At 43.4% G+C, this 23,680-nt stretch overlaps 1 protein-coding gene across 1 annotated transcript in view; it reads right to left on the reverse strand.

Annotated features, from left to right (window-relative positions):
• LOC8032223 (cytochrome P450 2H2) overlaps positions 1-18,846 on the reverse strand; it is a 33,897-nt gene extending 15,051 nt beyond the window's left edge. The window contains exon 1 of the mRNA XM_029975955.4: positions 18,770-18,846. Coding sequence (XP_029831815.3) covers positions 18,770-18,799 — 30 coding nt within the window. The 5' untranslated portion in view covers positions 18,800-18,846. The remainder of the gene's footprint in view (positions 1-18,769) is intronic.
• Between the last annotated feature and the right edge of the window lie 4,834 nt (positions 18,847-23,680).

The raw sequence follows: 23,680 nt of genomic DNA on the forward strand, positions 1-23,680 counted from the left end.
GTTTTCTAAACCTACTTGAAATACTACTTGAAGTACCATGGTCTTAATGTACTTCCAAATTCAGCTTGTTTTTGTATTGTTTTATGCTAAATTATTGGGGGAATTATTAAGCCTCTCGAACGCTATTCGAATCTTGAAAAACCTGCATATTCTGAGTTTCGGGAGAATTGCAACGAAAAAAAGTCACCTTTGCGTTGCCCTTTAGCACGCGATCCTTCAAGAACAGCACAAGCTACAGCAGCACCAGATGGGCTTCAGAGTGGGTGCTGCATTTTGTTGACTAGTTTGTGTGAGGCTGCAGTGTGTACACCTCCTGTAATGGGCGAGAGTTCCTGCTTTCGGGAGAAGCAAGGACAAACCCTTTTTTTAAATACGACGTCTCCTTGAGCTTCGAGACACAAAGAAATCCCAGTTTTCGGTGCTAATCTCCCATTTACTGGGCCTCACTTGCGACGTGTCTGTCCGCTCCCCGCGCCTGGTAGCAGGGTTGTTGCAGTGGGGGGCTCGTGAAATTTTTAGAGGGTTTCGAACACTCCAAACCACTCCACCTCCCCCTCTGGCCTATGCCACATGCTTCCCCCTTAGATGTACTTTACGCAACACTGTAAGCAAGCAAACACTGTCTAAAAATCAAGCTCAGGCAGTGCTAAACCTCAAAGTAGAAATGACATATTCGCAGTACATCACTAACCAAACAAACAAAAAAGTACAAAACAATTAGGCACGCAGAAGCAGAACCAGCTATTCAACCATTTCTGCGAAGAAAACAAGCGGATTCGTATTTGGCTAGCACAATTTCACTAACGGATCAAAACCTATGTACTTTATTATTACCATAAAAAAAAAAGATACAAATGTAACTTCAAAAGTAATTCGCTACTTTTTTGCGGTAGTTAGTAATTTTCTCAATTATTTTTATTTCAGTAATTTTTACTTTACTGAAATTACTTTTGAGGCCAATACTCGGTAACTTAATTTAATTACGTTTTTTGAGTAATTTGTACCTGTATGAATGTAGATCACAATACGAGGAAGTTGGACGACGTGTTTGGGGAAACCGTCGAACCGATCGAGAACCTGAAATCTTTGGAATTTTGCTGCAGCACGATGCGAATGTCCACCCCGTTCAAGATAACCTTGTCCTGGTGACATATGTCCGTCATAAGAGGACAAAACAGATTACAGAGGGTACTTCCTTCAGTTCTATTAAAACGTGACATCAGGCCCTTATCATCCGCGAGAATCTCGAGCTTTTCAGACGTATTTGCCTGGTCTGTTTCGTACTGCATCGCAGAAAGAGAGTGATCGCTACTGACCTGGTTTGCGTGCAGGAGAATATCGAGATAGGAACGATAAACATAATTCTCGTACTGGCTCACCAAAGTCTAATTCAGATACACGTGTAAGTATTGAAAAAGGGAGCTTCAAAAAGTCTGAACCGGTATGGCCTTACCGGCACCATGAGAGAACAGCACACGACAAAACAGCGCGCGACAAAACGGTCAAAATAGCATGCATCAAAACAACGCAGCGTCGAAACAGCACGGCAGCAAAACAGCATTCGTCAAAATAGCACGCGACAAAACATCACAGCGCCAAAACGGCACAGCAACATAAGAGCAGAAAACTCGCGGGATCGCCATTGACTCGCACAATTTTTGTTTGGATGTGCAGAAAGCTTGATTTCAGATCGTAGGAGTGAGGGCCTAGAGAGAGAACGTGATATTCATAGACGGAAGTGGGTGCCGTCGCGTGGCGACCGGAAAGAATTCGATATATTCAGACTTTTCCAAACCAAAGTAAGCAGGCGGAAGAGAGAAGATCGAGCTCTCCGCTGGTGCACAGACAGGAACGCTCGTGCAGGGTAAAATTATCGCCCGTAATTTTTCAGGAAGCGAAAAAGTCATGCACGAGCTTTCATTTCTTTTGCCGTCCAGAAACTGAACAATACTGGGTGGACGCCTTTCTTTCATGTCCTTCGCCAGACTGCAGCTTTAGGAGGAACTCGACTCTAGTGCTTCGATAGCAAGGCCGAATTCCTTTCTTTATGGCGTCCCTCAGCGAGGATCCCTCCCTTATTCGCTCTGCGATATCTCTACCCATATACAGTAGTTTTCGACCCAGGTACGGAGCCACATCGCTTTGTGAACACTGGCGATAGCCTCTGATAAATGTTCGACAGTAGTCCGCTCCCCACTTGGAACAGGGGCCCGGACACGAAATGCGTGAGCAGTCTTTCTCTGGAACCGGAGAAATGTTCTGGACAACACGGTGAGAACTTTACGTGCATTTTGCTAATATGAAAAGTGGCTGCCAGAAATGGGATGCAGCTTCCTCTCTCGCCAAGAAGCTCGAGGCAAATGATGCTGACTTCTTTTACGACCACCTCATATTGTAGCAGATTGAAGGAATATGATCTTTCGTTTCGTTTTGACTCTACGAAGGGCACGACTTTCAAGAGAGAGGCTTTCTCGTCGGCGACGTGCTCCGCTTTTATGATATCACAACAGGTAAAAATTTAATTTCTGGGAATTAATATAATATCACGGTCTGCCACTCAAAAGAATCTGTACACACTTCTCTGACCGAAGCCAAGCATGTGGGATAAGTGATCATTGATCAAGATATACCCGCTGTTGTGCAATTGTAACTCACCGACTTTGATTTAAGGATTATAACGAAGCAATATTTTCAAGGAATTGAGTTTAAGATAAGACTAGTACGCGAAGTTTATCGCGTTAATGATATATTCTGGTGATTCGTAGAAGCCCTCGAGGATCTCAATTCGGTCCTGTGTCATGGCATGCTTAACCCTTGTCAGCTCTACCTCTACCTCTTGATCGAATATATCTTCCTCCACGGGGCTGCCTTCCACGGACTGACCTATTCCAAAAACGATCTCTGAAAAGCCGAGTTTTTTCGACAATGTAGGGGACGTGCGCAGTGTGTTGTTTCTCTTAAAGCTTATAGAGTGACATTTTCCTCTTCGCTCGAAAATCGCTTTGGGACGAAAGAGCTCTCGCAGGGCGCTTTTCACCAGCGCGTTAAAGTCTTGCTTTGGCTGTATTCGTATATTTTGGGTGCCTTTCACTTTCCCGGCTTCCGTAAGCCCGACGCAGTACAGCTCGTTAGATGGACTCGTCACATTCGTGATGCTACATGAAAAATTCAGTTCTTCTAGGGCTACCTCGTTCGGTTCGTTTAATATAATAGCTTGAGAACTTCACTTTGAACTTGCTCAAGCTATTATCGTGAAACATTTTCGACGGGGCATTTGAGACTAGATTCACTTAAAACTGATCGCTCATTTTTCTTTTTTTTCTTCGCAACCAATCTATACTTAGATCAATAGCAGACTGACCGGGCCGCTATCAGTGTCCAGTCTTTTCTTTGTCAACATCACCAACCGCTGGAGAGAGAGACACACACATAGTCATCTTAAGTCTCGTGATTTGTTTATTTCCACGAGTCTACGGTATTCATGACGATCAGGCAATATTGAAGAACGTCGGTGGCCATGCATTTGATTTCATTGTCTTTAATCTGGTGTTTACAACGCCTCTCGCGTTCGATGGTCTTCTGCGTATCCAAGATGAATTCCACCACGTCCGTCGTCTCCGACGCAGTTACTTTGGTCAACAGCTTGCCCGACCATTGTGAGAAGTGCACAAAGGGCTGTTCGTGCGATGTCCACCCCTTGGAACCCTCGTAGACGTGGGATATTGTCCTGAACCCAACGGGGTACACTTCATACGGAATGAACTTGCCAAAAATTGCAAAGTCCCCTAAAAGATCGAACGCAGAGACAAAGAAGTCGTTGTTTGCTTTTCGATGCGCAGTGCAGGCTTCGATATGGCTCTATCAAGTGTGTCCAGACGTTCACGCATTAGCATCTTGACAGATCAACCTCCGTCGCACGAGTGACGGTCTGAGTTCAAATGCAACAGCTCTTGGGGCACTACGAGGTGACGAGTTCAAGCACTGTTTGAATCGCGCTGCTTGTCCAGGATCCCGTCCATTTTGAGTTGACCGGAGGGGTGGCGGTGGCTCGAGGTGAAATGACAGGTCTGAAAATAATCACATTAGTACTCAGTGGACCTTGAACTACAAAGCTGGTGCTGCAGCTCGGTTCAACGGAATACTCGGCCAGCGAAACCATGATGCTGCAGCTCGACTCAGCGGACCGCTTGGTCAGCGCAACGCCGACAGTGCAGATCGATCCAACGGATCACCTAGCCGCCTCGTCACGAATTGATCACAGCCACACGAAATCAGCGAATCCCCTTCACATATTAAAGAACCTGGCAACACGCTCAAGCCACATGGTGCTCAGCGACATCACAAATACCGGAGCAACATCGACAACACATTTCGGCCCCGCCTACAAAGTTACAAAAAGACCGTATTGTCTGCTCAGCGTCAGAGGGCATGGTAGGACTTCACCGGGAGCGATGGATAACCCTCTAATGTTTTTCATGTAGGGGAGTAATGATCGATTTTTGTATTGTAAAAGTACGAGCAACATTTGTCTTTTTTCACTGCCATGCCCTCAGACGTGTGTGTTATTGGTACAGGAGTGTATTGATGTCACCTTTGATCTATTGTTATGCGGGGACATCGAATCGAACCTTGGACCTGATGAGGGGGCCACTAATACCAAACTTACGATAGAAGAAATGGTGAAGGCTATTCTGGTCACACAAAACGTGATTATAAATGATCTTGGTGTAATAAAAACTAGGCAACAACCGTTTGAAAGCAAATTCGACAATCTAGTTAAAAGGGTTGACCAGATCGAAGTAATGGTCCGAGAAACTGGAGAGGTTAAAAATCAAGTCGTGGGTCTTCCACAAAGCGTCACGTCAATACAAGAAGATCTTTTTGAATGTCAAAAGAAGCTTCGCAGTCTAGAAGATTATAGCCGCCGCAATAACCTTATGGTTTTTGGGAATCCGGAAGGCGACGGTAAAACGGCAGATATGTTAAAATCAAAGGTACCGGATGATGTTTTTGAAGAAACGCTTGGAATTCGTGTTAGCGCTGTCGAACGCTTGCATCGCGTTGGGAGGGAAATGAACAGGAATCGACCCGTCATCGACAAATTCTTTGATTCCTCAGAGAAATATGATTTTCTAAAGAGCGCAGACTTCTGAAGGGGAGTAAGATAACAATTGAACATGACTATTCCTGGATGACACCTCATGAGCAAAAAGTTGTGGGAATGCAGCAAACGACATCGCCACAACGGAGAAAACGTTTTCTTCATTCATGACAAGATAAAGATTGGCGATCATATTCTTTTTGTGGGACATCAATGAGCAAATGTGTATAGCAAACAAACCGCAAGCTCACCCTAACAATAAGTGACACCACAAATCAGTTAGTAAGCACCCGTTGAAATCATTTAAGATCTTGAGCTTCAATGCTAGAAGTATATTAAATAAAGTAGACGTACTGGAAATGATCTTGTTGCTTCATGACCCCCACATTGTTGTTATTACGGAGACATGGCTGCACGATAATATTGGGGACAATGAAGTTGTCCCACCTTCATACAAAATGATTTGAACAGACAGAGGGTCAAGGGGCGGTGGTGTGGCTATCATTTTTAAAGACACTTTAGATCTGGTGCCAATAAACTGCCTTACCAACGGTGAGGTATGATGGTGTAAAGTAACAATCTGCGAAAATACATTTATTATAGGTGCCGTTCATAGGCCTCCAAATACCCCGCCAAACTTTTTAAATTTATACTACTCTACTATTTAGTGACAAAGCTATAATTATTTCGACGCGGGACTTTGACCTGGCCAGTATTGATTGGACAACTAGTAAAGTGGGTAAAAATTAGGTACTTTCCTCAGAACTCCTTCTTGATATTGCTTTTTGTTTCCTCCTAAGATAGTTAGTAAACGATCCGACCCGAGAAACAAATACTGGTCAGGCAACATTAGACTTATTTTTGGTAGCAATATGGTTAAAGTGGACAAGATTGATATTATAGGTAGAATGTCAGATCATAAGATGTTGATATTTTCATCGCAACTCTCGAAAAAAACTTCCCAAAACAAGAAAAGAGTCAAAGTACAGGCTAGCTGGTGGAAGTCAAAAATTTCGTCGTTTACCCTGAGACTGGGTTTTTTTTTGAAGAGCAGAAGTAACAGAAAAAACAGACCTGTCTGTTTTTTCTGTTACTTCTGCTCTTCAGAAAAAAAACCAGTCTCAGGGTAAACGACGAAATGGTTGAATCCCAAAACACCCGTCCCGAAAACGCAGTTCACGATTTCTAAAAGGCGGATGATTTGTCTGTTTTTGACTACTTAGAAAAGCATTTTGATTATTACAGTCATCTATCTGATGTCAGCCAGCTGTGGAGAAAGTTTCAAAATATTGGGTCCCATTGTAAATGTCGTATTGTTCCTTCAAGAAAAGTGAGAACACAAAGAAGCCATCATTTTATAAAGGGGGAAATTTCGCAACTAATACGAAAAATAAAATGCCGAAGGAGAAACTAAGTTAAAAACACCTCTGAGATAGCACATTTAGGACGACAGTTAAAGGATTTTGTGACGCAAGCAAAGGAAAGCTACTGTGGTAAAGTGCTCTCACGGTTCTTGAGGGAATCTCCACAGAAGTTTTGGCGTTTCTTTTTGACTCCGACAGAAGAAATTTCGCGAGTGTTAATAATGAAGTCGTCTCTTGTCCTTTTATAATTGCGGAAGAATTCAACAAATACTTTCAGTCTGTCGTTACGGCGTCATGTGACCAACCGGTAGACCCTTGTCGACGTACCCAACGGCTCACAAATGCCAGAGTTGATTTTCTCAGAAAGTGGTATTTTTAATTTACTCTTTAATAAAAATGATAAAAAAAGCATCCGGATCAGACAATATCCCCGACGTATGCCTGAAAAGATATGCCGAGTAAGTATCGCGGTATTTACATTTAATGTTTCAAGCGTCCCTTCTTCAGAGCAGGTTACTAGAAGACTGGCTATGTGGGGAAATTGTGCCAATTTACAAGTCCGGAAACAAGATGGACCTTCAAAATTATCGCCCTATATCTTTAAAATTTGACATGCTGGAAACTTTTAGAACACATACTTTCTGAACATATAAATAAATACTTAGAAGAAAATAACTTACTGTATGACCACCAGCACGGGTTTCAGCAGGGTCTATGGACAGTCACGCAACTAATAGAGTGCACACGTGAGTTTGCATCAGGTATAAACGATCGAGGTACGGTTGACGTAATATTTATGGATTACTCAAAAGCATTTGAGAAGGTACCCCATTAGGAATTATTAATTATTACAAAAATTAAACTTATTGGGGTTAAATCAGGTTTTACTATCTTGTATACGTTCTTACTTAAAAGGACGAATGCAGTATGTTAGCTGTAATAAAGTTTGATCTCCCCCGTTAGCAGTTTACTCGGGAGTGCCCCAAGGATCAGTATTAAGATCCCTTTGATTCTGAATTTATATAAATGATATAGCAACAAATTGCCCTTCCTCTATTCAAGTTAAAGTGTTCGCAGACGACTGTATGGTCCTTTCAAAAGTGGCTACAGTTCAGGACCAGGAAATTCTCAGCCAGACACCGAAAGGAATCTTCTCTTTGGAGTAAGAAATGGGGTATGATAATTAAATTTGATAAAACTGCCTCTTGCAGTATTAAAAATAAGAAAAAGGGATTATCCTTCCGCTATTCTATAGGCGGCATTGAACTTAATAAAGTAGAATAATTTATGCATTTAGGATGTATTTTAGCTAATACCCTGCGCTGGAATAATCACGTGGATTACATATGCGCCAAGGCTTATCAGAAGTTAGGCTTTCTTAGAACGCATCTTAGAAATGCAAATAGAGATGTTCAATTAGCTGCGTATAAATGTTATATATGTACGTCCAATATTTAAATACGCGAGGTACGAATGGGACCCATACAGGAAGCAGCAGGTTGTGCAAATTTAATGAATGCAAAATCTAGCACTTCGAGGCTTTTTTTTATTTTTAGTACAGGCGCACAGAATCAGCTGCGGCAATAAGAAATGAAGAGCGGTTTGACTGTTCAGAGAAAAGAAGGAAAGTGCGTAGATTTAAAAAAAAAACTTTACGGTGTTGCTAATGGCTTGAAAAAGATGAATCCTGAACTGTACATTTTACTTTTAACATCACGCTCCAGAAGAACGAGCAATTTCACCCTAACTATAGCTATTTCACCCAACCAGCACAGAAATGATGTCTTCAAATACTTTTTCTTTTGTTGAACTCTTATTGAGGGGAACAATCCGCCAGAGCAAGATCAATTGGTGAAGTCCCGAATTATTTGAAGCACAGCTGAATTAATTGCCTCGTTAAGTTTCGCATGTGGAAATGTATATCTTGAGCATGCGTGGGCAGCTACAACCTACCTGCGCCAGCTTCACGCGATGAGTGCATGATTGAGTTACTTGTTTTCTGTGTGCTTTTTTTTTTTTCTCTTCCGTGTAGACCGACAGGCAGGCACGTAGCTAGGGGGGGGGGGGGGGGGGGCATGGGGCCCGGGCCCCCCCGGAATCTTCCATTTTGCTGGGACCTCATTTCTCCCCTCCCCCTCATACATCATTTTGTCATGGGCGCCCCCCCCCCCCCCCCCCCCCCCCCCCCCGAAACAAAATCCTGGCTACGTGCCTGCCCACAGGTCCACAGTATTTTAAATAAATAAATAAATAAAATTACCTCTTCTTCTGGATTCTGGAGAGAAAGAAGTGAAGAGGCGCGCGGGATGATCTCTCGGCATTTGTATCAAGCGGCTTGCGAAATGACGACTCACTGTAAAGTCAACACATGCGTTACTGTTGTCCATGTATAAAAAAGCGAGCCAACGGAGCGTCAAAACAGCGTATTTAATTTGCTAATGAAAATAAAGACACATTCCGAGCTGCCGAGGCATTTTCGGCCGTGTCTAGACTACTTCCTGCTAGACAGTCTCGTATTTCGCGGTCCGCTTGGACCTTGGAGAAGCTCCGCTTATTTTTCTTGCTTATCCTTTGTTGCGTAAACATTGTGAATCGGTATTACTTATACGTAAGGACGTCGCTATAAACCGCACTGTTGCGACGATTCTGAAAACTAGCATTAATCGTAAAACGAGAGTCGCGGGTATCCCGCCGCAGGAATGTGCTTCTCTCGTGTGAGTACTTAGAAACGCGTCTGCGATATCTTCTTTTCATTTGTCGGCAAGCGCAGTTGAGGTCCCCATGACTCCAGACCTGGACAGATTTTGTTTCCAAACACCGGTGTCAATCATGATGGCAGATATACTCGCAGATTGATGCGACCTAAAAGAGAAATGTTGACAAAGACTTTCACGTCGTCTACTGCATTTTTGTGTTTCCCCAGAGCTGTTCTTCGGAGGTGAGCGGGGTCCTTTTCACCAAGGAGATTCCGCAAAATTTAGACCCCGAAGAAATTCGCTGAGTATATTCGACGACTTTCTAGCAAATTGAACGAGGCCCAAAGATATTTGTGAATATTTTATAGGAGCTGCTTCTCACTATACTGCTTCTGTCATTTTCATCACGCAGTACATGTTTATTCAAGATTCGTACTTTAGAACAATCAGCCTAAATTCTTCGGCTTTGTTTATATTTCGTTCAGTTAGGATTGCCGATGAACTCGAAGTACTATCCCGACAGCCCTTTGGGGGTAAAAGGAGGCAGGTTCTGTCGCGTATTTATTCGGACGCGTCTAGAGCGGCATTCAGTTGCATTCTCATCGACCTATCGCAAACTTGTTCCGATAATTTCCGTGTGAGAGCAAATATCTTGCCGGACGAGGGTCATGAAGACGTGTACGACACGTCCGTCTGACGATTCCAATGAACCGTATCACAAAGCACGCAAGATTATTGCACTTTTTGTCGCAAGCCAAATTGCCTAGACGATGAGAATCACTAATACGTCACGCCAAGGAGGAGGATCTGAAAATAATGAGGGAATTTTGTTTGACCCTGTGCGCCGGAAACCTTACGCTCTCCGCAGCTATAAAAATTAAAGTGAACAGATTTGCGTCTATCATACGGGCACTGGGAAATTAAAAAGGTACGCACAAGAACGTAAGGAAGACCTTGGTATCTTGATATTGAAGGGAGGTTTCCTACCGCTGATCCTTCCTGCTCTGTTAGGCCTCACATCAACGATCGGGGAGAGACATCGCAAAGGCTATCGGAGTCTGAGGAAATAAAAAAAGCCTAATCTCATACCTTACAGGGAGAACATTCCCGAGATTCTAAAACAAGACGACAAACCGGACGAAATCAAGCTAAAGTAAATAATTCAAACGCTACACAAAATGTTACGCCCGTACAATTCGAGTGATAGTAGCGCACACATCGACGAGCCTGGTTAAAGCGACACTTATTATGGAAGAACGTACATACAGACAAAACGGTAGACGCTTCTGAGTCTACTGAAACAGGTGCTCGCCTGGCATCCGGAATCCTAGAAAATTTTGATCGACGATAAACTTCTTCAAGGATCCAGCTTTGTGGACTTGGTTTCCTATTTAGTTTCACGTTCAAAGAAATTGCCAGCTGCAGCTCCTTTCGAGCGCGTCACGAGGTTACTGGTCAAGCAAAACCTACCAGTGGCCATTGTCAATCACGGTCGGTTTAAAATAAGGACCCTCATAGCGCGGGCGACCATTCGTCGATGTATGTACGTCTTTTTCTTCGATCACTTCATCGAAGCGACTTCGTACTGTTTCTCAGGACCAGCGAACTGTGTCACCGACCCCCTCGCCGATCTCGTCATCGATGACCGCACCTACTCCTGCTGATCTCATTTCTACCGCACCTCGTACCTCAAAACGTCTGATCGAGAATGCATGGAATAAATTCTAGACAAGGTTTACTTCAACGTCAAGGAAATTCTCTCCGCTTATCACCCACGACACCGAAGGAAAGTCGAGACGCTCCTCAAGGCGATTTCGTTGGTAATTGCCTAAACCACCGATGGAACGCTGCTGGTTCACAAAGAGACTATCGAGGAATCCAGCATTGCAGACCTACTGCACTACGAGCTGTAAAACAGGCGCCTGCCTGGATGATAGACACTTCCGCTCTCTTCAATTGTCACCTGAATCTCAAAACGTTTCGTGATCGCCACTACCGACCAATAAAGCGGTCCGCCAAGAAAGCATGTCTTTGTCACAAAAGAAGTGGTGCAAAGCGGTCTACTACAAAGCAAGTTATCCAGTCTCTTTTTGGTGGAATCTACAAGCTCGCACGACAGGCGGGACGATGAGCGGCGGTTAAGTTTTTAGAAGGATGGGACTCATATAGATGGCTCACGGAAACCAAGCGCCCTGGCGTGTACCGCAAAACGTTATCCTTGGGACTTCGAGGCGTCTGTCAAGTGGACCTGGTGGAAAATAAAAGAAATTGCCAAATACAATGATGGAAAACGATGCATTTTGTTTTGTGATTGATACGTTTTCACGATTTCTCACCGTCATCCACATAGCTCGAAAGACGGGAGAGGAAGTTGTGAGGGTATTTAAAATTGTCTTTCGCAGAATTAAAAAAAAAAAAAAGCAAGCTTTTACGTACGGATCATGGTCGTGAATTTTACAGAAGATTGGTTAAGTCGTTTCCGGAGGAAAACGGAATTAAATTATATTCCGTGAATTCGAAGCAAAAGGTTTCGATAGTGTAACCAGACTTGTACACGTTACTGAAAAATAGTAAGGAATTACATTTACAATTACTCAAGGCTAAATTGTAATTTATTACAATTACAATTACACTTCCATGAAAGTAAGTGACCGTTACCCCAAAAAGTAATCCGTTACCTTCGTGGCGTTACTTTCAACAATAGTCTTCAATTAAGAAAAAAAGGGAAGAGGGTTATTCAAGTTCTTATTGTTGCAACCTGTTCCGTTTGCGCACAGGCGGCGGCGGAGTATCGGGTATCGTTTATGAAGTCATCGGAGCGATCGACTAAAATTCTCCATTCTCGAAATCGCAAAGCTGTAGAAGTCATCCCGAAACTGCAATAAGAATTTATTTATGTCCATCTTAAGGGCCGCCCACTCTAGCGAGAAAACGCGCGCGGCGCGCCGAGCGCGTTGAAAACGCGTTCCGCAAAATCGGTTGAGCGGGAAGATAAAAGGCGTGTCTCTGCACGCGCTCGTGGCGCTGACTGTGCTACGGCGACTTTTTGTTACTTCCCGCGATCGGCGTGCCACGCGCGTTTTCTCGCTAGTGTGGGCGGCCCTTTACTCTACCGGCATATAATAGCAAAACATAGTTGTAACAGTAAGGTGAAAATTAAATAGTAAATAAAGATTGGCTCGATATTCTTCTTCCTTCTGTTCTGAACAGGTCGAGACTCGGTTGAGACGTTGGTGAATAAAAAAAAAAAGTTTCCAGTAAATAAATATAAGTAATCGAAAAAAAGGGCACTCACAACAATTAGTATAACATCTGTTAACAAAAAAAAATTAAATGTAAACGCACGTTTGCCGCATGGACCTTTCTTGGTGACGTTCAGAAACGCACCGAGCACGGACCGACTGCAGTTTACTCCGGTGTTCTCCAGATAGACGTCCACTGATGCCACGGGCAGCGAAGGGCACAGTACTAAGTAAGCCACGCTATGGCCCCACTCTCGAGTTTCACTCTCCCCAAGCCCAGAATATCAAGTCTACGTCAGCCACTATTATGTTTATTTGTAGAAATATTTGCTTCAGATTGGGGGGGGGGGGGGGGGGGGGGAAGGGGGAACAGGAGGAAGAAGAAAGGAAGACTATTACCATTTTCAAAGTGCTCGCAAAAAGCTGACTCACAAAAAGGGTGACAGAGGGGCAGATAATCTGGCTGGAATGCACAAATAAAGTGGGCCAATTGTAGACGTTGGACTACAAAAAAGTAAGTAGCTTTTAAAACAGGGTAAAATAAGGTGAAAGAAACAAAAAAAAAATACATCCTGTTTCCGAGAAGATAAGTGTGCAGCAACGAACAAGGATGCTTGTGGCAATGGCACCTTCACATACTGTCACATCTATTTTAGGGTATACTGAGCGTTGTCTGGTGTTCTGACATAATGAAAATGGTCGTAGTCATTATAAACGAGAAAGACATTGTTAATTCTTGTCTGTGCGCTTACCGTCTATAGCTTCTCGAAGAGGTACACAATCACTTCGCGTCCTCTTCTCCCCGTTTTAGATCACAAAAAAACGACTAAAAAAAGCGGATATAACTTGCCGCCCCCCCCCCCCTCCTCTTTTTCTTTTTTCGTAGAAAGGTTTAGGGTCTAAAAAAAATAGATTTAGGGGCTTGGTGTTGCAAACAAAACAGGCTTTGCGGAACTGAAGGGTGCCAAGCCTCCCTTTGCTCGTGACAGTGTCGCTGCGCTTGACTTTACCAAAATAAAAACAACCCATCCTTTAGAAAGGGGGGGGGGGGGGGGGGGGGATCCTAAAAAAAAGTAACGGATTACAAGGAATCCGTTACGTCCAAAATGTAAGGGAATTACTTTAAAATTACTCTAGAAAACATGTAATTATTCCGTTACTAAATTACCGATAAATGTAAGGGATTACAAGTAATTTCGTTACTTGTAACGGATTACGTACAAGTCTGACTGTGTAACACGTGCAACGCACAATAATGAGTCGGGTTTACAAGTACTTTGAGTATGCACGAACAAAGCGATTCATTGAAATCTTCTCAAAAATCGTCCAATATTCTAATCTTAGCCATCACAAGACATTAAATGATAGGCTGTTCAATGTTACCAAGGAGAACCAGACCGAATTTTTTTTTTTTTCACTTGTTCCCCGATCTTGGACCGGTGAAAAGATCAAAACTTCACGTGAGTGAGCATGTTCGCTTCTCCAAAGATCGTCACGATCTTTTGAAAAATAAGAAGCAACCCTTCACGGACCAGGTGTTTATCGTGGACCGAAATCGATTAGGTGTTCCCAATACCTATCACCTAGTCGAAATGGTGAGAAAAGAGCCCGTTCTCGGCTCTTTTTACGAGGCAGAACTGCAGCGCGTTCCATAGCCGAAAACAACACCTGGATTATCGAGAAGTTTATAAGACGCCGACGTGCGACCTATCTGCAATACTTTGTGAAATGGGGGAGCTACAATTCCTCACACGGCAGTTCCCGTAACGCGAACGATTTTAAACAATAAAAGAGAGAAAAAGAAATGTTTGCTTTCTTTACGCGATGCATCGAGTCTTGTGCACTTTGTGCAGATCGCGATACACACAAATAGTGAGTCTTTTTTTAATAATTTTTATTTAAAATATTTGATACGAGCAATATATGTTCATGACTGAGATTTATCTCGTACATTGAGTCTTTCCTTCCTTCGAGCAGTCGCCGAATTCGATAGACGTTCAGAGGACATCTTCGGAGGCCCATAGACTCGCTGATGATGCAGTTGTCTTCACACTCGAGATCATATTGCCGCAAAGCAACAACGTCCATCTCCTCGAGGCAGTGCTTCAGCGCGTCAGTCTGATTCCTGTCCAACTTACACTGGCTCTTTTCAAATAGCCCTCTTTTGTCCATACACGTATTGCCAAGACCGATAGACTGATGTACTTTCTTGTCTTTGGTCAGATTCAGCTCGAGCTTGCAATTTGAGCGCAGGCTTGCGTGTGACATGCTGACGCCGATGGTGATCACGCAGACAATTAGAAAGAAGCCCAAGATAACTGTGAGAAGGGACTTAACGGGCAAGCGCGTCATCGCCATAATGATGGTGCGCTGTCGATCTGAGGACGCCAGCTCTGGGGACGCCACGAGGTGACAAAACGTAGCACGGAAATGTTCCCCAGCTAAGCTTTCAGTTATGATATTTAAAAAATGAAAGACGTTTACAATTCTCAGTAATGACGAATCAGAGCGCAGCTCTTAAAGAGGAGGAGGGGAGGGTACACAGGGGGGGGGGGGGGGGGGGTGCAGAGGGGAGGGTATGCCCCCCTACCACTTCGAACCCTCCCCTCCTCCTCTTCAGCTCCCCTCCCATTTAGCGTAATTGGTTCTTCGAAATCAGACAAAAGCACGTATATTCGTAAATTACCGCATTATAGAAAGGAAATGTTTGAAGAGACGCTGGACGTTATTTTCTACGTGTTCGTTTACGAACAACCGTTTTTTTAAAGATCACCCGAACGTTGTGTTCATTAAGGACATTCCACAAAATTTGGATTTTGAAACAAACTCGCTAATTATTTTCGAAGAATTTCTCTCGAATAGCACAAAACTGAAGGAGATATGCGAGTATTTCACAGGCGCTGCTCACCGCTATAAAGAATGTCATTTTCATTACTCAAAAAATGTTTCACCAAGCTTCATATGTTTGAACAATCAGCTTACATTCTACGGCTCTAATGATATTCCGGTCGGTCAGGATTGTCGATCAACTCCAAAAGGTATCTCGACAGCTCTTTGGGTAAAAAGAGGGCATGTCTTTCCGCGTATATATTCGGACGCGCTTAAAACAGCATCCAGTTACATCCTGATAGATCTGTCGCAAACTTGTTCCGATAATTCTCACTTGAGAGCAAGGACCTTGCCGGACGAGCGACCAGAAGTCGTCTGCGACACGTCCTCATGAATCGTTTGAAGGGACATGTACGATTTTTGCACCTCCTGTCAGCAGCTAAATCTTCTAGACAAAATCGTTCAGCCTTTCCACTCTCGTTAAGAAGGAAGACCAGCGGAGCTGTACTTGATACACTGTGTGTTTTTTCTTCGTCGTCGTCTTTTTTTCGTGCTGTTTCCTACGGTGAATTCCCACCAACACGCCCAACTATCCATTCTTCTATGATAGCTGGAAAGGTTGCCGCCATCTACGAGTGACGGCAGAAACCATACTGGTTGTGTGCTTGCCGCCGTCGTCTATAGATGGCGGTAGCTGTCCGGACAGGTTTGTGTCGGCATACCGGACACGATCCTGGGAAACCTAGCCCTTAACTGCTCCGCTGTAAAAAGAAGTCCTCTGTGATGTCAAAAAAGAACATCTAAACATCACTCGCAAAATTTGCTTAAACCTTTGCACAGAAACGTTCCTCTACCATCAACTATAAAAAGGAAGGTAAAGAGGTTTGGGTACCCCTCCTAAGATCACTGAGAAACCGAATAAAAAAAAAGTCCCGAGAATTTAAAAAGGGTATTGATACAGCAAGACGGCATCTTACCTTTGATCCTTCCGGCTTTGTTGGGTTCGTTATCTGCGCTCGGACGAAGAGCTATTGCCAAGGCCATCGGAGTGTGAAAATGAAAAACTACCATCGCGTACCTTACAGAGAAGAGCATATTCCTGACGTTTTAAGACAAGACGGGGAAGCTGAAGACGTCAAGCTAAAAAAAAATTATGCAAACGCTCCAAACGAGTTTACGGTCGCACAATCCGGATATTAACAACGTCACGCATCACAAATCTATTATTTTTACGAGAGAACAGACGTCACAGACGAACGATGTCATGGAAGATCGCTACATCGTTGCAGTCATCAATTATTTGAGCAAAACATATAAGAAAAAGATCGATCGCATCTAAATTTGTTAAAACCGCTGTGATAGCATAGGACGCGACTCGTTGGAGATTACAATCGACGAGAAGCCTCTCCAAGAGTCAAATATCATTGATATGGTTTCTTATCTAATTTCGCGATCAAAACAGATGTCAGTTCCCGTTCATTTCGAACGCGTCGCGCCTCTATTAGTCATACACAGTCTGCCAACGAGCATCGTAAACTATGATCGCTTTAAAGGAAGAGCGGCCAAAGCAGGATCGACCAGTCGACGGGGTTTGTTCTCTCCGCCCATTTCACCGAAGCTTTCCTCGGAGCAGCAGGAAACACCACCATCGCCGCACTCACTGTCGATCTTCGCTGTTGCTGCTGCAGGTTCCGCTGTTGATCCTTCTCCGTGGATATCCAAACATCTCGTCGAGAAGGCATGTAAGATATTTAGACGATGATTACTTCAAGAACGAGCTAATTTTTTCCACATCTCCTTCACGTCAAAGAAAGAAGGTTGAGGGGCTCTTGAAAAGCAATTCGTCGGTAATTGCCTATACCCCCGATGGAATGTTGGCTCTTCATGTAGAAATAATCAAGGAGTCCTACATAAACAATCTACTACGCTACAATCTCTACAATAGACAACCTTCCTGGGTGAGGTGTACAGTTTCCACCGTAATGAACAACTTCCTACACCTGTCAGCCGAATTTCGCGCTCACTCTTAGTGGCGGAAGACAAGATGCCGTCGCCAGAGAAAGAAAGCAAAGCAGACTACTACAGAGATGCCCATCCCGCATCCTTCGGTGCAGCCATACGGTACGAAGAACGGCGTAAAAGACTTTAGAAAGATCCGACGCTTAGAACCTTGTTTACGGAAACCGAACGCCCTCGTCTATACCGCAAAAAGTTGTCCCTGGCACTTCGACGTGTCTATCGGGCGGACCCCGAGGAAATTAAACGAATTGCCAAATATAATGATAGGAAAAGATACACACTGTTTGTGATCGATACAATATCTCGATTTCTCTCCACCGTTCTGATTACCCGAAAGACGGAAAAAGAGGTCATGAGAGCACTTAAAACTGTCTTTCGTGGGATGAAGAAACGAAGGTTTTTATGCACAAATCACGGCCATGAATTTTACGGAAAATTTGGCGGGTGATATCTGATTAAGAAGGGAGTTACATTTTATTTATTTTTTTTTCAAAGCAAAAGGATTCTATAGTAGAACGCGTCCAAAGAACCCCCATGATGAGCCGAACCTCTAACTACCTTGAGCATACAGGAACGAGGTGATTAGTGGAGGTCCTTCCCGAAATTGCGAAAGTCCTACAACTCCAGCTACGACAGTACGCTGGGTGCTCGGCCCATCGACACCACCAAGGAGAATCAGATCGATTTTTTTCTTCGTTTTTTCCCTCCTCCGTCGGGACCACCCGAGAGGCCGAAATTTCGGAACGGGGACCATGTGCACATATCCAAAGTTCGACACATTCTTATAAAAATGTTCAAGCAATCCTTCACGAATGAGGTATTTATTGTCGACAGAATCCGACTACGTATTCCGACAACATATTACCTCGTCGACATGGTGAGAAAAGTGCACGTCCTCGGTTTCTTCCACGAAGCTGAGTTGCAACGTGTTTCCATCCCCGAAAACAAGGTCTGGACCATCGAGAAGATTTTGAGAAAATCAAATGCACTCCAAAGAGTGCATTTGATTTTTTTTTTCTTCTCAAATGCACTCTTTGGAGTGCATTACGTGAAGAGGGAAAGTATCTAATATACAAAACACGAAGTAAGCTATCAGTCAATATGGTTCGCGTATACAATATAACATCCAAAGTGCGCCAATTTACTTACAGAATAAAGTACATCCGAAAATACGTACGTTTTAATAAAAAGAAAGCACAAGTACATTTTCGAAAGGATATGTATCAACTCAAAAATACAAATACAAGAAAACCACACATGTTTAAAGAATAACAATTATTGTACCACGGAAGGCAGTGAGAAATGACGAATTCATTATTTAAAAATATTATTTACAACTTTTTTTATGGGTATAGTGATTTGTCCCCGATATTACTTCGTTTGGCATGCCATTCCAGTCATTGATGCCCATGGCAAGAGGTGAGGCGGGGAATATTAATGAGCGTGATTGGGTTGCTGGATTACACCAAGTTCAGCGGGGAGGATGACGCTCGAGGTAACGCTGCACGAATCACTTACCATCAATCCGGGCAGGCCTACTGTATCCATCTTGCACGTCAGATGACCTCATGCGCCTCCAAGACAGCGCTCGCTTGATGATACACGTTTGGGGCTCTGTCGGAGACCGTCGAAACGAGTTTATATAGAGAGTCCCGTAGTCAGTTACCCCTCGGCTAGCACAGCGAGTGGACGTCTACGAAGGCGTGACGTCATGAGCTCTCTCCAATGGCTAGGTTCCTGCTCCATCTGTGCAGTATTTCGTGTTTGCTACACGTGCCGCAAGCTGCATTGCGCTGTCTCTTCCCGAAGAAATGAATCTTTCGCTCCTATCTGCCTTCTTTTTTTGTGTGTATCTTTCTCTTTTGCGTTTTGGACAGTCTTTGTGCATGTTGATCTGCGGAGTGGATATTTTATGGTGTCGTCACTCGAGAAAGCGGGAAGGCACGCGCCGTTCTGTATGGAAATCAAGTCTCAGTTCCTCGAGTTTATCGCGGGCAGTTTTGACTAAACGTCAAGCTTATTATTATTTTTTTTTTGCAAGGAATTTGTCTTTTTTTGCTTGATAGTAAAAAGCGGCGAAACCAACTACTTTAGAATAATTTACGTTTTATTATTTTATAAATATGCTGTTGGTTGTGCAATGTTATTTATAGAGTAAATCGGCGAATCTATTCCACTGTCTTTTTGTTTCAGCGATGTTTTTTTTTGTTGTTGTTGTTGTTGTTATTTTTAGGCAGTTGTGTGCTACGGACGCTATAACGGCGATTGTTGGTGAAAAAAAAAAAGAAACTCACAAATAACTGTGCGTGTGCATTCAATTTACAATTTATATGCACTCATAACGATTCACGCGCATCATTATACGATAAGTGCAAACCAATGACAATAAGTCTGAACGGACGATTTTTCTTCTTTCGCCAAACACTACCTAGAACAACTCTCATCGTTAATAACAGAATAAACTTGCCTTAGTTCTTCTTTCTAGGCGATGGCAGTCGCCAGCACAAAATCGAGAAATATGAGTTAACTCGGAGCCAGAACAAGCGGCCACGTGGCCTGGTGCTTATCCTATACCGCCAAGGCTAATCATAGCCACGTGCTGGGGGTTGGCAGTGTAGTGGCTAATTCGGGTGGTCATTTCCCGGCAAAATAGTTTGCCCCATCTTCGCCAAGGGCATTGGCGTGGTCTAAAGCTGGCAAGTGCGCGCCGTTCGGGTGGCGCTTCTCAGGTGTGGGCCGTCAATTTACGGGCACAATTATTGCCCGAGCTTCAAGAATTCGCGAAGCTTGTCTGCCAGACTGTATCCGGTATCGTCACATTCAAATAGGGAAATTGAACCAAACGAAACAATTGTCGCCTATAGCGGGTTTGAGTAAAAAACGAAGCCATTGAGACAGACACCCGGTCTGTGGTCTAATTAAAGACTGCAAAAACAACGGAGATAAAGATAAAATATTTAAAGGAAGCTCGCCCAAGATCAGTTTGTTATGGTACACAACATGTTATTACACCGCTGTAAAAAAAAAAATTCATTTATACTGCTGCATATTGACACTTGAACGCGCGTTACTATCTCAAAGGGCTAGGCTAAATGAGAAGGCTGAAAATTCCAGTAGAAAGGTAATAACAAGAAACTAGACTGTAAACAGCGACGCTGGTGAGCCTTTTAGGATCCTTGTAAGATGGCAACATCTATTCGGGATCAAGCTTTCATCATCAAGGTTTCCGAGGGCAAGGCAAAGAAAGAGTCCCCTTTTATCCTCGCATTTTCACCTCCACAAAGAAGCTTCTGCATCAGTGGCAGTCTGTGCAAGTATGTTTGGGAGAGACTAGCACCAGTACCCTTCTGCAAAGTCATGAACATTCCAACCCGATATTGTTCGTGACTCTTTAACGTATAATCACGCGTCCGACACTTTTCGTTCGTTTTGAATTATTTTTGCCCCTGGAGTATATTTATTGGTGATTTTTTTGTTATAACCTTAAAGTCTACGCTGCCTAGCTGAAGATTATTAATTACTGGATTTATAGGTGTTCTGTACAAAAATATTTACAAAGTGGAATTTTTAGCTGAGAAATTCGTGGTTTAGGATTCATTCAGTGACCCTTCGGTTACGTTTTGCGGACACGCGTCCAACGCTCTGACATGTTTTGTTTTTAATACTTCGTTGTTCTTTGCTTCTGTGTTTTTGAAAACATTTGCGATACAATAAACTTTGAACTTGTGACATTTCGACAATTATTGACTTTAAAATTTTATTGTTTCGGTAGACCATTCCGAAAAAAAATGAAGCGCCCCGTCCTATTTTCGACGCATTACGGCGATATGATCTACGGCACAGGAAGGATTACCCATCAACAGAAAGAACGGTCCACAACGATTTTGCGTTTCTCCATCTCTAAACGCAAAGAAGGCAGGATAATAACAAAACATGGTACGTTTCGGCTTTTGTCGTGTGTTCCTTCTGTTTTCGTTGCTCTCTGAACCAATATGATTTCCCTACCCCCCCCCCCCCCCCCCCCCCCGCTTCCTAGTTTGTTTGAGGGCGCCCCCTTATAAAAATCTTCCTCTGAATACAAAAAAAGAATAACTTAATATTTATTTGGCTCAAATAGTTGTTTTTTTTTTTTTTCGAGCGCGCTGGCTCAAAAGTGGTTCCTATAGATATTTTCCACAGGGGCGCCGCCATCATGAATTGTCGTCACTTCCAGTATGGGCGACGACAAAATAATAAAACGTTTCAAAATGTAACTAGCAAAAAAATAGAGGAGAGCCAAAACGAGAATGTGTGACGGTTAGGTTTACGTCCTAAAGGCCTTCTATTGGCGTGGCGACGGCAAAACAATGTTTTCGCCCATACTGGAAGTGACGACATTTCAAGATGGCGGCGCCCTTGTGGAAAAGGTCTATACGGAGCTGACATAACAGTAGGGAGTTTTAGAAGACCGTACGTGTTTCCCCCTCCGCTAGCCCTCCGCTACGAAGAAACCGCCACTGCGCCTGCGCGCCGATGGCCTTGGCTGTAGAGTTCCGGGTAGCGGAGGGGCTGAGGGAGCGGGAAACACGGTCTACTAAATCTCGCTACTGTCTACTAAAACTCAAACACGGTCTACTAAAACTCGCTAAAAGCATTAGAGCGCGAGCCGTTTTGTCGACCCTCCTCCGCGCTGCTTAGCTCCTTAATTGACTCCTCCTCTTCCTCTCGGTTCGCGTGCATCATCTGGGTGGAATCGCAAAGTGGAGAGCTCTGATATGCATCTTCCGCGCCCCTGTGAACAGTGTTGAGCATACACGGTTAGGAATTTCGGGGTGCGTGTTTAGTTATGGTGTTGCGATCAACTGCATATAGGAACGTGTGTTTCCCGTTTGGCCGCGTGTGTGTACAAGTGTGCCAGTTTTCGGCCGCGTGTGTGTATACAAGTGTGCCAGAGCAGTGTCGCATGGTTCCTGTAGTCTAGGTTCACTTTATTCGCAGTGTTTTGGTGCATGCTTGCTCTTTTTCCCTGACTTACTTTCTTTGTTCGTAAGTATAATTATTTTCCAACATATCACCTTAACGTTCGCGCTAAATCAAGAATGATTCATTATTTTTTCAAACAAATAAAAAGTAATCATATTAACGAGATATCGCCGTATTTACAGTCATGTTGCTTTTGCCGGTTCCTACGTATTGCATGGTTGGGTTATGTGAAGCCAGTACTTTTTTTGTTTTAATTAAAACGGAGAAGGTAAAATTAGCGGCAATATGAGCTGGATCAGTCTAGTGCTAGCCAAAAGAACTAAAAGGCCGCATGTGGTGCCATCCGCATACTAAGCTATAAAACCGACTGCCACACTGCAGATATAGAAAATGTGGCAGTCTTTTCCAACCTCTTTTTGAACAACTTAACCCCAGCGATACACCCGCCATCCCCCACTGCGACTCCGAAGAGGGCGACCCAAATCGCACGAGCTGTCCGCGTCGTGCGTACAGCCATTTCCGGTCGAGGTGCGCGACGTCGTGAGTGTAGTGTCATTTGAAAAAAAAAAATGGTTGTACGAAAAGCGATCATAAGCTTCTTCATTTTGAGGTGATTTCCCAATGTTGATTAAAAATAGTTGTGTAACGGCTATAAAGGACTACACCGAAGGTTACTGTTAGTATCAAATATCACCTTAAAGTGTTTTTTCAAGAATACCTGTTTAGTTTTTCCTCGCGTACGGTAAATGAAAGCTGGCATTTATATAAGAAGAAATTGCTTGAATAAACTGACAAGAACATACCCACTATTTCAATAAAAAATTACAATATTTACTTGTGGTTTAACCGTGAGCTTTAAAGGTTTCTGAACAAAAAAAAAAAAAAAGCGTTTCTTTGTAAAGCTAAACGCAACAACACCGTCAATGACTCGGATCGGTATAAAGTTTGTCATCTCGAATACGCGAACGAAAGCGCGTAGTAAATTTTATAATGGAGATCTTCCTTTAATGTTACGGAATAAGCTGCGAAAATTCTGGAGCATAGTGAACCCCCAAAATTCATCTGAAACAAACTTTGTAGCAACTAACGGTACTGCTGTTCCAGAGAGTGAATGTGCGAAGGTTTTTAACAATGCATTTGCTAGTGCATTTACAAAAGAGCGCTTTCGAGCCATGTCAACTGCTCTATCTTATAATTTAAATACGATGTCAATGGTCAGCGCGACGCCCAATGGTGTTCTAAACTTAATTAACACCTTAAAATTTGTTCTAGTCAGCAAGGAAAGATTGTATCATCTCCAGATTATTAATATGTGCTAAAACAAATTTCCTGTTGTTATTTATCACATTTTGTTTCTCACAAAGTTTGTCTGTAGGTCACATACCATCTGATTGGAAAATTGGTAAGGGCGTTCCGGTCCACAAGGGAGGCTCGAAATCTGACGTAAATAATTATAGGGCCGTTTCT

The sequence above is a fragment of the Ixodes scapularis genome, unplaced genomic scaffold (assembly GCF_016920785.2).
Source record: "Ixodes scapularis isolate PalLabHiFi unplaced genomic scaffold, ASM1692078v2 PGA_scaffold13__105_contigs__length_92229423, whole genome shotgun sequence".
In the NCBI taxonomy this organism is placed as follows: Eukaryota; Metazoa; Arthropoda; class Arachnida; order Ixodida; family Ixodidae; genus Ixodes; species Ixodes scapularis.